General features: G+C 41.0%; 1 protein-coding gene across 1 annotated transcript in view; it reads left to right on the top strand.

Moving 5' to 3' along the window:
- Nucleotides 1–211: 211 nt before the first annotated feature.
- LOC119742059 (von Willebrand factor A domain-containing protein 7-like) overlaps nucleotides 212–13807 on the top strand; it is a 29488-nt gene continuing 15892 nt past the window's right edge. Inside the window, exons 1-6 of the mRNA XM_038218075.1 lie at nucleotides 212–719; nucleotides 1339–1461; nucleotides 4223–4429; nucleotides 10098–10176; nucleotides 11501–11592; nucleotides 12902–13090. Coding sequence (XP_038074003.1) covers nucleotides 452–719; nucleotides 1339–1461; nucleotides 4223–4429; nucleotides 10098–10176; nucleotides 11501–11592; nucleotides 12902–13090 — 958 coding nt within the window. The 5' untranslated portion in view covers nucleotides 212–451. The remainder of the gene's footprint in view (nucleotides 720–1338; nucleotides 1462–4222; nucleotides 4430–10097; nucleotides 10177–11500; nucleotides 11593–12901; nucleotides 13091–13807) is intronic.

Here is a 13807-nt window from a genome sequence, read left to right as displayed (position 1 = left end):
TCCTGCAAATTACCATTAGTTCTTGAATATGGTCCCGGAGTGTGACCGCTCCCTGAGTCATGCAAAATCCTGCGGCAGTGCACGACTGTCAATATGTTGAGGCTCCAGTGAAATCCTGGAGCAGTATGGATGATTTCAAGCATAATCCAGGTCTATATTAATGCTTGGCAGAGCAAAAACAACACAAGGTTCAGCCCAAGACCTTCATGAAGTGCATCCTACGAAAGCAGTAACGCACATCTGCCACGTAACCTCAATCCTCCAAAGGCAGCTATAGTGCCAATGGATGAGGAAGGAAAACGTGAAAAAACATTCCCTAGCTGTGTTTGTTTATGGTGGTTGACATGTGATGGCAAGAACAATGGGTCGGCTGTTTCGTTTCTCGGGTCCATTTTCAACATTGAGCGTTTTCGGGAAGTGTGGCTCTTTATAACCAACCTACGACGCTGAAATGAGGCAGCTCACCGCGACGACGATGCATGTCTTGTGGGTCCTTGTGGCCACTTGCCTGGTGCGCCAGAGCGGGGCGTTCCTGCCAAGCAACGCCGGCGTTTCGCTACCCGTGACCGACTACACCCTCACGGACATCACGGCGCAGGGCATCGTGCGTGCCGTGGCGAGGTACTTCGAAGATACCAATCCGGATCGGTACCGTAAGGGCGATCTTACGGGACTCAATCCCTTGACTCCTTCGCGGTTGTTTCAGAGGCACTACGGAGGTAAGACCCATGCACACACAGTCATATAGCCATGTAAATGATATTTTGGGGCTTTGCACGGCGGATATAGTTCAACTCAAGAGAAGTTCGTGGATATCCGATAATTTTGAGATGACTAATAACTATGAAAGAAACGCGTGATTCTAAGAAAACTAACACTGTGATATTAGCTCGACGTACGAATACCTACTGTCCACAGTCACTTCACTTTTCGAATCTGTCAATTTCTCAGGATGTTTAGCTGACTTAACAACAAGAACGGTTGTTGGGAATGCCTAACTGACAAACAATGAATATGTTTGACTCTTTATCACAATAGTTCCTTAACTTGTAAACCATACAAACAATGTTTTTTTTAGAGCAATGCACAGAGTTAGGGTTCAGAGTTCAGAGCCATTGAAATTTAATAAAATGAAAATACTTTTTTTGCAAATACTCTTTACTGTAAAGCTGAAAGCATCTAAAACGACTTTGCATTTATAGTAATCCCAATTGGCACCGAAACGTCGATTAAATTGTTTTCATTTTTACAGTGACACGAACAGTCTTCTGAAACGCATGTTCATACGTGGCTTTATTCTAACGTCTTGTTATGTATCCTTGGCTGTTTTTGTGCTAGATTGTGTATACTCCACCAAATTTGAACGAGTCATCAAAGCCATACTGGACGCGAACATTCAGATATCTAACAAATACTCGCACAGGGCAGTCTGGCACTTTAACGGAAACCAAATTGACAATGGTACGTATAAACCTTTATATACGTTGCTATCGATATTAACCAGCTTTCAGTATCTTTGTATGATTCAAACGAGCCCCAGCCCCCATCAAGCCTGCACCTTCACCTTTCGACCTAAATTCATAGCTGGTAATTGATAACATGAAAACAACCTAGGTTCTTTTGTTATCACCTCAGACTGTTGGTTCTCCTATATACACCATAGGTCCTCCCTCTACTGAGACTGCAGCCCTACTGTTCCACTTAAGTGGGCACACCAAGCTTGCTCTAGGCTCCGAGCTACTTGGCATCCACACAGGATGCAACTTCACACTTAATCGATTTCGCATTTGGTACCTATGTGTTTACTTTCTTAGACTTTAGGCGCTCTCCTGAAGACGGTCAGAACATACTGACTGGAACGTCGAGTTCATACCTCTGGTTCTTTTCAGAACCATTCTCTTAGTTTGAGAAATTATTCCCACATGGTGTTTCCGAAAACCTTTCATTCATGAAAACCACCTCTTTTGATTTTCACCAAAATAGCCAATGCTGACCATTTATCATGCAGTATTTTTGATTGATCATATTCACAAATGTCATGTTTTAAAAATCAACTAAGAATTCTTAAAGTTTACGTTGTTCTGTATGATAGGCCTAATAATTGTGACCCCTTAATGTCCCTATAAAAAGTCCAGCAAAGCGCAGAAACAGTGTTCAGAATTCCTGTTAATGTAAGGAGACATTTTTTTGTTAGAGGTTAAAAGGTTATACCATAGGGAGACACCGAACATAAGGGAGACATTTCAATGTGTCCCGAAATGTCACAACTCCTAGGTAGAGGCAACATTTTAATGTCGCAAATAGGCTAGATCTATTGCTCGTGGTCCATAACCTAAATGATATAAACCAACATTTGTTGGGTAGGATAAGGGAAAATTGGGGTTAGGGGTCATTAAAGTTGGAAACATTTTGAGCACTACCCTATGGGAATGTCCCCAAAGGTACCATTCCCCGTAATAATAATTATCTTAATCATCACGCCATCAAATCTTTTCGGTATTCCAACTGGGCGTGCGCCCATCCCAAATTTGACATTGCGTACACAGTTCTCCATAATATAGGTTTTCCCGTCCAATTTCGCACCCTGAGCATTCAATCAAACAAAATGTTCATTCAAATCCGCATAAACACGGGCAAGCGTTTTCACACTTGGTTCATCTTCTTAGCGAAAGCTCAAAATATTTCAGGGTATTTTATATTTACCTGTAAAAAGTAGACAGCAAATTAATTAGTTTGTGCATTTAATTTGGTGAGCTTTAGATTTCAGTCCCGCTCAGGAATTCAATCTTGTGCATTTACAAAAGTAACACATGCACCGTGAAATTAGGCAGTTGCATTATATGTATGTTCTACATACATATAATGTATATTGTATATACTTTTAAAACAGAGACTAAAATTACAGAAGTTATGAGGAAGATGTTAGAAGTCCAGGGACTTATGAAACACTCCATTGTACCACCCCCGAAAGAAAAACCTATTGTTCCCGTTACGCCCAACTACCCCACCCCACCCCAACCTAAGAAAAATAAAGGCAGGATTTTTTTAAGCTGTCACGCTTTTTTGTTTTCACTGAAATCACGGATCGTGTGTAGGATCCGTGATTTCAGTGAAAACCAAAAAGCGTGACAGCTTAAAAAAATATAAACGACTGTTTTTTAATAGCTCTAGTAAAATGCACTGAGCGTACTTGCCTTAATTGGTTTAGATGCGTGATAGCGGGCATACGTTGGCGCGTAATCGCGAATTTTCCAGGTATACCATTGTGTCGGGGTTTTGCATGACATCTAAAACGGATATATTCACAAACTGTAAGCAAAACTACTCTTTATGTAAGATATAATTGTTCCAAAATAAAAAGAAAATACTTCGGGATATAGCAGATGGTATTGTACAGTTTTTGTCGTCATAGATGAAGTATTTACCTGGGAAATAAACGTCAAATTTCGAGGAAAACATCGAAATTAATAATATAGGCTTTCTTTAAAAAGTTTAAGAGAGATGTGATCTTGAACCGCGCCGATGAAACAAAAGCGACATTTCATTGTTCATTTAAAAGCTAAAGATATTGTGCTCGGCATTACCATGGTTATGTAGTTATCATTTATCGCAATTCAATAATAAAGACCAAAAAACGTAGACTCATAAATATTCCAAAAAAATAATTAGCTGGCTTGACAGACTTCGACACCATACCGGGCGCACAGCCCTGCAAATCTGAAAGCCGCCGCGCGCAGCTTGCCACCATTACGAGCCGTTATCACGCGTTTAACCAGGAGTTTGGCCGAGTCGTTGTAGGATCCGTGCTGAAGTCAACCCAAATATATCGTAAGGATGTTACCCGCACTTTCGAACGTTTAGTCATCCCTTGGAGGTCAAATAAGAAAGCGTTAATAGCTTATTTGTTTGTTCTTGGTTTTAATGGTAGCACCATGTTACAAATCTCTTTTGTGAGTTTGTGAGGTTCTGAAAAGAACCGGGGAAACTTGTTTCGGACAGTACGCTCTGCCAGTCGTCAGGAGGCTCAGGGATTCTGAAGGGTGGTTATGCTGTAGAAGTGAAGCGTAGAGGCCTGATTTAGCAGGTTGTTGGCAAAACTGTTGCCAACCTATATAGCTTGCATGTAGTTTATGCAGCTTCATGGCCGCCAATATAAAACGTCGTGACTGAATGCTTGTGAACAAAAGAAAGTGTCCCGTCTTCGAACATCCCCCACCCCAAGGTAACCGCAAGATGATGGGCATCCAGGACACCATGCTGACCCTCCTTCTGGCGGGAGACGAGAGCACGCCTGACTACGATGTGGCGCGCCAGTACTGTGGCCAGTTACTGCACATGGCTCAGAGCTTCTACTCCAACACCAACTGGATCGAGCTGCACCGATGGCTTAACGAGGATCCCGATGAAATCTTCACCTCCAGTGAACTAGGTAAGAGTTTCATCTTTCTTTACTCCGATACGAAGGCAAGGAATGGCGTGTTAAACCACTCATAACACACGGGTTGAAACCCACAACGCGTTTTGTTTGCAAGGAAAACATTGTCATTGCGTATCTGCAAGTTTTGGCAGCAGGTTAAAATCTACGAATCGACCAGCTTCGAGGAAGATTTTTTAAAGAAAAGGACTGGTGGCAAAACGATTTTTTGCTTAGCTCTCCCATACCTTTACTTAGCCGAGCGATCGTTGAAAAAAACTTTCCAAACACTATGCATCCGTCGACCAATTTGTTTTTGAAGGGGGGGGGCTGGGTCAGGGGATATACCCGGAAGCGTTTCCACCCACGGCACGCTGTGGTTCCGAAGCAAATGCCAAAACGCACTTTTCCTCTTATTATATAACTTTTTTTTTTTTGCTTTAAAGGAGCAACTTTAAGAGCATGCGCCCATTTGTGCTCGTAAACGCGTTTTCCATGCCCAAATTGTTAAGAACCGGATGTAATCACGGATCATACACGCATGATGGTCATTGATGTTATCAAACGGGGTTTTCCCCCTTTTCCCCCATACATGTAGTCCATTGCGTGCACTTCCTGTCATCCTGACCTTTGATTATGCCTATATTTAGCCATTAAAACTCTATTCATAGATAATTAAGACAGTTTATCCATTCCAATAGGTCGATAGCACGCCATGTGGCCGGTTTTAAACGGTTTAAAGAGACCACGGCTAGTCTTAAACACTTTTCCAGTGTCGCATGAAATTTGGACTCCTATGCAATCCGGTGTTTTATTGGTTAAACGTTCACCATCCTTACGTAGGTATGCGCAATACTACCAGTAAGTCAGTATTTCATAGCCCTAAATTCACAATACACCGGCACAGCTGCGTTCTGCGCACCACATCGCGCAGTACGCGCAACACACGCGCCAATCTCCATATGGGCTTTATTCACGAACGGCCATATTGGATTGAAAGCGAGATACAATCTTCATTTTTGGAACTTGTACAGAGAAACGATAGCTACGACAAAAAGTTAATTACATTAATACCAGTCTGCTCTGATAAATTAAAAATTTAATACGTAACAATTAATAATAAAAATTGTGATTAAACATACCCTCGTGTTTTAAGCCACATTTTTTTTCAAAGTGATACTAGAATGCATAAAAAAAGTCTGGCACTATCCCATTCAACAGTTCACAATTTATAAAATACATTCATGGAACACGACAAAAATGGCTTCTCGAGAATAAAGTCCTAAAGGGTGCACACCGGTAAATAGGCCTAAATCCATCCGCCGAGCTCATGAATAAAAGTTATTCTATATTAGAGAGTTCTGAGAGCCATAACATTAGACAATTGAAGAGATATGGCAATGAACCTCTGGCCCGGACTGGGGGCTTCCAATTTTGAGCATTTTGGATACAATTGGGCTCGAAAGTGGCGCTATTTTGCCTTGTTGTGGAGGGATCGATTTTCAAGATGGCTACCGTTCCGCTTTGGGGAAAATAGGGGTCATCTTCGTAGAGTGAGAATTCCTCGAAAAGTCAATGGTCAACCCACCAAAAAATGAAAAGAAAATGATAGATGACATGTTGATCATCATTTTTCTGTGCAGCTTAAAAACATGTAAAAATTATGAGTATTTTTAAAAGAATTTTGAAGTATGGGCATTTAGCCCCGGTGTCTATGGGAATTTTAATGCAAGGGTGCACCCATAAGGAATTGTTTACGACTTCTCGTAAAATTGTTGAACAAAATCGTTGAAAATTTATTTTTTACTTGTTTTGACTTTTGGACCGAAAAGTTTTTATTTTTAATTGGAGTCTGGATGCTAATAATTACCCTCGCTTTCAACACGGGTAATTATCAGCATCCACACTCCAACCGGTCTTAAACATAATGCTTAAACCCGCCAAGCACACATTTATTGCCTTAATCAGGACAAGCGATTTGCAAATTTTGCATAGCAATACTTGAGCACACTGAATGTTGTATGTATGTATAGTCCAGTTTCGTGAATAGCAAAAGTAACAGCAAAACACAAACAATTAAAGTATCCTTAAAGGGAATGTACAACATTTGCTTTTGCTGTAATTTTCAGAAATAAATGGATCTGGAGGATAAGTGTGTTACAGAAAATATTGTTAAACTGACTTGCTTCACGTTTTGGGTTTGGAGATGCTGGAAAATCCAAGAAAACTAACCAGGTTCTTGTAGTCTGGTTCCCTGACCCCACTTAAGATGAAATGGAGCAACTTGTAGACTTTGGGAAATCGTAGGGTCAACGAATCTGTCTAGCAGGCTCATACCCATTCACAAGTGTGTAATCAATTGCAAAGAAAGTGCAGAATAACTAAATATGAATAATTTGGAGCAGTTTTTGAAGAAAAGCCAGAAAAATAGAAGTTTTCTTGAAAATTTCAGCACGCCGGGAGCCACGATTTTACAGGATGCTTTAAACAGTCATTCCCTAACAATCCAGTTTAATTTTGTGTGATAATTTGATCATTTCGTGTTTCGATGTTTGCAAATGTTGTATCTTCCCTTTAAAGCAGATCACATGCCAGATTGCCCGGATGTGACACGGGACCAAGATTCTTTCGATATCGACTGATTGTAATCTAGATCCGTGTTATGATGCCAGATGACCCGGATTTGCTTTGACCTTATGTTGAATTTCGATTGGCAATCAATTTATGTACTTAGGACGTCAATGATCTTGCGAAGAGAAACGAAAGCAATGACATAAATTTAATTACATTAATACCAGTCTGATCTGATAAATTATATAAAATTTGTGATTAAAGATATAGTCCATCATTTGTAATTTGTGCATTTTGTTCGTTTGAAGCAACAAAATTGTTCAAAATCTAATGAAGGATACTGAACAACTAACCCGATGAAGTTTCATCTCAGCTTCAGCTGTATATTCTGGGGAAAAAACAGCATTCTAGGATCTCAATTTCAGATCAAAAGTTGCTGATTCATGTTTTGAAGACATCACTGAGCCGATTGCAGCTCATACGCGATGTCGCGCTCTGATCCGACGAATTATAGCAACCGCGCGCGCGTGTGCGTCGTGCCAATGCTTACGCGCGCTTCGCCGAATAACAAAACGAACTACTAATTTAAATTTTCCTACAGTGCGTCTTTAGACGCACCGTTGGAAAGGCCTTCTTTTGTTGATTTCTTCGAAATGACAGCTTGCTAGAAAGAATGATTTCACAGGGAGTTTAGTCCCCTTACTATCTTTCAACCAAGGATGTTTTTCAACAATACTTACGCCAGTTACTTTTCGGATGGCTGCAAATGATGGACTATAGCTTTAAACATACCCCTCGTAAGTGTTTTAAACCACATTTAATTCTTTTTTAAAGTGAGGCTAGAATGCATAAATAGTCTGACACTGTCCCATTTCAACAGTTCAAAATGCATTCAGGGAACACGACCAAAATGGCTTCCTTGTGAATAAGGTCTTAAAGGGTGCACACCGGTAAATAGGCCAAAAATCCATCCGCTGAGCTCATGATTTAAAGTTATACTCTCAAAATAGTCTACATTAGAAAGTTCTGAGAGCCATAACATTGGGCAATTGAAGAGATATGGCAATGAACCTCTGGCCCGGACTTGGAGCTTCCAATTCTGAGCATTTTGGATACAATTGGGCACGAAAGTGGCGCTATTTTGCCATGTTGTGGAGGGATCGTTTTCAAGATGGCTACCGTTCCGCTTTGGGGAAAATAGGGGTCATCTTCGTTGAGTGAGAATTCCTCGAATAGTCAATGGTCAACCCACCAAAAAATGAAAAGAAAATGAAAGATGACATGTTGATCATCATTTTTCCGTGTAGCTTAAATACATGCAAGAGTTCTGACTGAGTATTTTTTAGAAGAATTTTGAAGTATGGGCATTTAGCACTAGTTTTCTATGGGAATTGCAAGGGTGCACCCTATAGAAAATATCAAACATTGCCGCTCTGCGCATGCAGCGGCAGGGGCTTTTGAGTGGGCGGAATCTATGGGGAAGGGGTGCAAAAGTATTTTAAAGGTGTCAACAAGGGCTGATCCGCAGCAGATGGTCCCAAATCGTTTGGGAGCCGTCGGTCATCAGTCGATTACAGCAATTGCAAATAAAAGTGGGGGGGGGGGCATTCTGAGCTTCAAAGTAGCTGTGGAGGGATCGATTTTTCAAGATGGCTTCCGTTCCGCTGAGGCGAAAAAAGGGGTCGTTTTCTTTGGGCGAGAATTTCTCGAAAAGTCAATGGTCAACATAACAAAAAATAAAAAGAAAATGAAAGATGACATGTTGATCATCATTTTTCTGTGCAGCTTAAATACATGTAAGTAATAATAATTACCCTCGCTTTCGACTCGGGTAATTATCAGCACCCAGACTCCAACCGGTCTTAAACATAGTGTTTATAACCGGCTAAGCACACATTTATTGCCATAATCAAGACAAATGATTAGCAAATTTTGCATAGCAACACTTGAGCACACTGAATGATGTATGTATAGTCCAGTTTCGTGAATAGCAAAAGTAACAGCAATACACAAACAATTAAAGTATCCTTAAAGCAGATCACACGCCAGATGACCCGGATGTGACACGGGACCAAAATTCTTTCAATATCGACTGATTGTAATCTAGATCCGTGTTATGATGCCAGATGATTCGGATCTGCTTTGACCTAATGTTGAATTTCGATTGGCAAACAGTTTATGTACTTAGGACGTCTATGACCGAAGTGATTGCGAGGGGGAAAAGCAAGCGGTATGCGTATCTTCGCCACATGGTGCTTCTCCAAAACTAGCAAACCTTACTTTCAATAGCTTTTTTTAAATAAAATCATGCACGGCCTCTTGGCGAGAGGGATTAAAGGAAATGGCATGGAACGCGGAAAATGAGATACATGTAAATCGCGTTTCCCACTGAAATAAGGTTGAATAAAGAAATTGACTAGTATATAGAGAGTGCGTTCGATTACTTCCCCCGCGCTTTACTCGTGCAAGCGCGACAGCGTTCGATTTACCTCTCACGTGAGTTCTCGTGCTTACTCGAGCCTGGCCCAAGTAACCGACTCGCCGAGCCGGTTATTTGGGTAAGTATCCCATAAGGCCATGCAATAAACATGGCTGCCAACGTGACGTCCGGCGGGCGCCTCAGGCCGTGTCCGAAACGTGCTTCTGGAGCTACGGCTACGTATTATTGTCAGCGCGTCCCCGCGTATTTTCAATGGGCGCGGACCTAGACCTAGCTGTTGATTCGGATGCAGCCCACAGTGTCATGTCAAAGTACAACTTCTCAGCTCTTGCACGAAACTTTACCCAAAACCGTTCGTTTATTTAGCTTCGCTGCGCATGTCTGTCATCACGCGAGGAGCCAGGCGCGAGTAAGCCGGGGGAAGTAATCGAACGCACTCAGAGCGGGGTTTGACCCTGCGACCTCCGGATTACCGTTCCGGCTTCATTAACTAAGCTATCGCGCAGTCTTGTGTTGGCGGCTCCCCATTTAGTCAATGTCTTTGTTTAAGAAATATCTTTGTTGAATGATATCAATAGTTTGATCTTTTAAAGCATTCTCTTGGGGAAGAACCGCTTTTAAAAGATGTATTTCAATAATCCTTTTAACATTTTTTTCAATTTTCTTTTCTAGGTATACTTGATCCGCTGTCTTTGCGCCAAAGCCCGGAGAGCGAAGGCATGTGTCAAAACTGTGCCGGAAACATTGCACGGTAAGTCGTCCGTGAAACGCCAACGAAAAATGAGCCGAAAAAGATGAGTGCTTCAAATTCGCTAAAAGAACGGTGCTTTGGATTATGTCAAACGTATCAGTGATTCATGAAAACCAGAACGAGGTTTGCGAGTATTAGATTACAATGTGAAAGCTTTATATACTGCAAACACTTTTTGTTTTTTTAAAAGCCAACATTCTTATATCAGGGGTGGATCTATAGCTATTAGGAAACGCATTCAGACGGGGAGGGGGTGTTTGATATTTGAGTGAAAGCATGCCCTCGTTATAGGGGGTCAGGGGGCATTGCCCTTCCCCCATTCCTCAGGAAATTTGAGAAACAAATCGTCACCGTTTTCACGAAGGGGCGAATTTCATGAAAATCGTCTGTTTTTCGAGAAAAAAAATTGGTGAAAATGAATAAAGATATCAATATCTACAACCTGGTGAGGCTATACTTTCAAAAAATTAATTAAAATCTTAATTAACCTAATTAACGAATGGGCAAATTTGCCAAAAGTGCCGTTTTGCGTTTTCACGAAAGGGCGAATTTCCGCACTCTATGGTATTTAAATTTTCAGTAAATAAATACATTGTAATAAATTATAATAGCGCGTATATCACGAAGGGGCGAATTCCATGCGCGTGCGCAGTGGGGCAGAATCCGCGCGTACTGTACAATAAATGCATTGACTCAAACCGCAGAAGGGCGAAATCTGCGTGTAGTCACTTTAGCGTTTTCACGAAGGGGCGAATTTGCTAATTGGCCTTTTTTCGTTTTCATGAACAGACACTTCTCTTAGTTGATTAATTCTGCAAAACTAATCACCTATTTTTCTTAAAGTTTGCTACATTCAGGAAGATTAGAAGCTCTTCTTTCCTTTCATACCTAAATCTTGCATATTTTATGCATCTTTAAATTTCAAATTGTCAAATGAAAAAAAGGACCAACTTTAAACGCGATTATCTTGAAAGTTTGTTCAGACAGTAAAATACTAAATTCGCCTCTTCGTGAAAACGGTGACGAAATAGCAATTTATTTGTCAAATTTCATCGTTTGTTGGCCCCACTTTACTAGTATAATAAAAACAATCAGCGGTTGAATGGGGGGGGGTGTTAACAACCCTCCCCCTCCCCGATCCGCTACTGGCTATGCAATTATAGCTCAAAGTCATACGTCATAAGATGTGAAAAAACTTCCTCAAATTAATTCATGAATGAACTGACCCGATAAAAAGAAAACTGTAAATGTGATATAATCATTGGGAACATTGTAAAAGTTCTTTTCGTTTCTTGTTCTCGATTCCCCATATTTTTTTCGACAGTCCCGAACTGCAAGATTGCTCTGACAACCTTCGCCCCTACGTTCACTACCTTACCAGCGGCTACAGAAGCGGGCAGGATGTGACAAAGCCAGGTAAAAAATCACGTGCCTTATTCCTCACGGCCCAAATAAGATATAATTTCATTCAAGAATGCTTGAAGGGAATATACATCATTTGCTTTTGCTGAAATTTTCAGAAATGGATGGAATTGGGGGGTTGGAAATATATAGCAAATATAGTTACACTGACTTTTTTGAGGTTTTGGGTTCGAAAATGCTATAAAAACCAAGAAAAACAATCATTTTCCTGTAGTCTGGTTCCCTGACTCCATTTAAGAAGAAACAGAGCAGTTTACATGTATTGGGGAATTGTAAGGTCAGGGAACCAGTCTAGCTGGCTTGTACCCGTTCATAGGTGTGTAATCAATTGCAAACAAGCGCGATGGTCAATTGGGGCCAGTATTTGAAAAAAAAGCCAGTTTTTTCCAACGCTGATCGGCCGATCAGCGTTGGAAATTGATACAAAAATACCACTTTTCTTGAAAATGACAGTATACCAGGTGCCATGATTTTACAGGATGCTTTACACTGTCATTCACTAACAGTCCAGCAAGGTATTTCAAAATGATTTGGTAGTTTTATGTTTTGATGTTTGCAAATGTTGTATTTTCCCTTTGAATACTAAATGCTTTTCGTGTTTCTATCCGCAAAATTCTAAAGTCAAAATCCTATTTTTTTTAAATTACTTATATCGACGTGCAATTATGCTTTTCAATTGTAAGCAATTTGCAATGGCTTTTCCGTTCTAGTTGGATGTAATTGTTAGATTTTGTGCTTGTATTTTAGATTGTGCTTCATAATCAGAAGTAAACAAGAAAACTTGGTCGCGAAGTGGTTGCTATTTATCGCATCAACCCCCCCCCCCCCCCCAGTAATTTGGCTAGTATAGGGGAACCTTTGCACAAACATATACCATATGTGGATCACTTCTCATCAGAGTCTGTTTAGCAAAGTACGGAAACATGTGTACCACCATGACAGAAACGATTTATCTCTTTTGACAAGAAATATTAACGGTCCCACTGAACCTATACTTCTACCTATACTAACCTATACTTATTATGCATCAAGATACTATAATTAAATGAAATTAACGCAAGAATCACACTTCAAGCAATTGCTATTTGCTTGCAAATTAATGACGTCAACGGGACATTTTCGTTTTAAGCCTATACAATTAAGAATAGCAGAAATCGAAGAACATTTCAACCACAGGTGGGAGGAAACGTCTCCAATCCACTGTCACGCCTTGGTAGGATTCGAACCCAGGTCACTGGGGTGCTCCTACTCGACTCCCCAAATTGAACATTTATTCTGATATGTCAACTCGATTCTCACGCAGCTGCCGACCCAGAAAGTGATTGGGGGGCATGCTCCCATGGTGGTCTCTACGACACGTCCTGGACCGAGGTCGCAACTGGAGGCATCAACAAGGAATCCTCGGATCCACGGCGATCTCCGCACTACAGCCTCCACAAACAGGCCGCGCTGACGGCAATACAAGCCACTGAGGACTTCTTCTACCACCCAGGTATACCCAGGGGTGTGGCCAAAGCTAGGGGTGGGGACATTTGGGAGGTGTGATCAGATAAAAAGGGGGATTGTTCTAATGATAGAGGTGTGATAAAATACAAGGCAGTGTAGTCAATTAAGACGGGGCAGGCGCGGTTCTAGAGCCTATCTATTAGGGGGGCTAGCAGGGGTGGATCCAGAATTTTTGCAGGGAGGCGTGCTGAAATGTATACCTTTTTTGCTCCGGACACTTAGGCGTCTGAAAATCAATAGACTAGGGGGGGGGGGGAGCTCGAATCATATTTTCAATGTGGAGCGCTGACAGCATCCTACAATTTTGAACACTATCCGCTACATAAAGCCATTTCTATTATTGTTGAATATATATTTTAAAAAAGGGTGTGGTTCGATCAAAGGGGTGTGGCAAATAAAAGGAATTGTCCAAAAAGGAGTGTTTTCAAATAAAAGGGTTGTTGACCGATATTAAGGGGGCGTGGGCAATTAAAGAGGTAATAAATAGTGGCGTGGCACTGTGCAGTAGACATGTCCAGAAAAAGTGGGTGTGGTCAAATACAAACTCATTCAAGAGATATTCGGTGTGTGAAAATATACAGGGTGGGTCCAAAAACAACGAAAACCAAATGTCGGGACCATTGTTTTAGTGAAATTCTGCATGTAGCAATTTCAAAATCAAGGATATGAAAGCCCAGTTCATAAGCTTTCTTTTAGTATACAA

Source organism: Patiria miniata, unplaced genomic scaffold (genome assembly GCF_015706575.1).
Source record: "Patiria miniata isolate m_02_andy unplaced genomic scaffold, ASM1570657v1 HiC_scaffold_5, whole genome shotgun sequence".
NCBI lineage: Eukaryota > Metazoa > Echinodermata > Asteroidea > Valvatida > Asterinidae > Patiria > Patiria miniata.
Note: the sequence above shows the minus strand (reverse complement) of the source record. Positions and strands in the feature narration are given on the sequence as shown.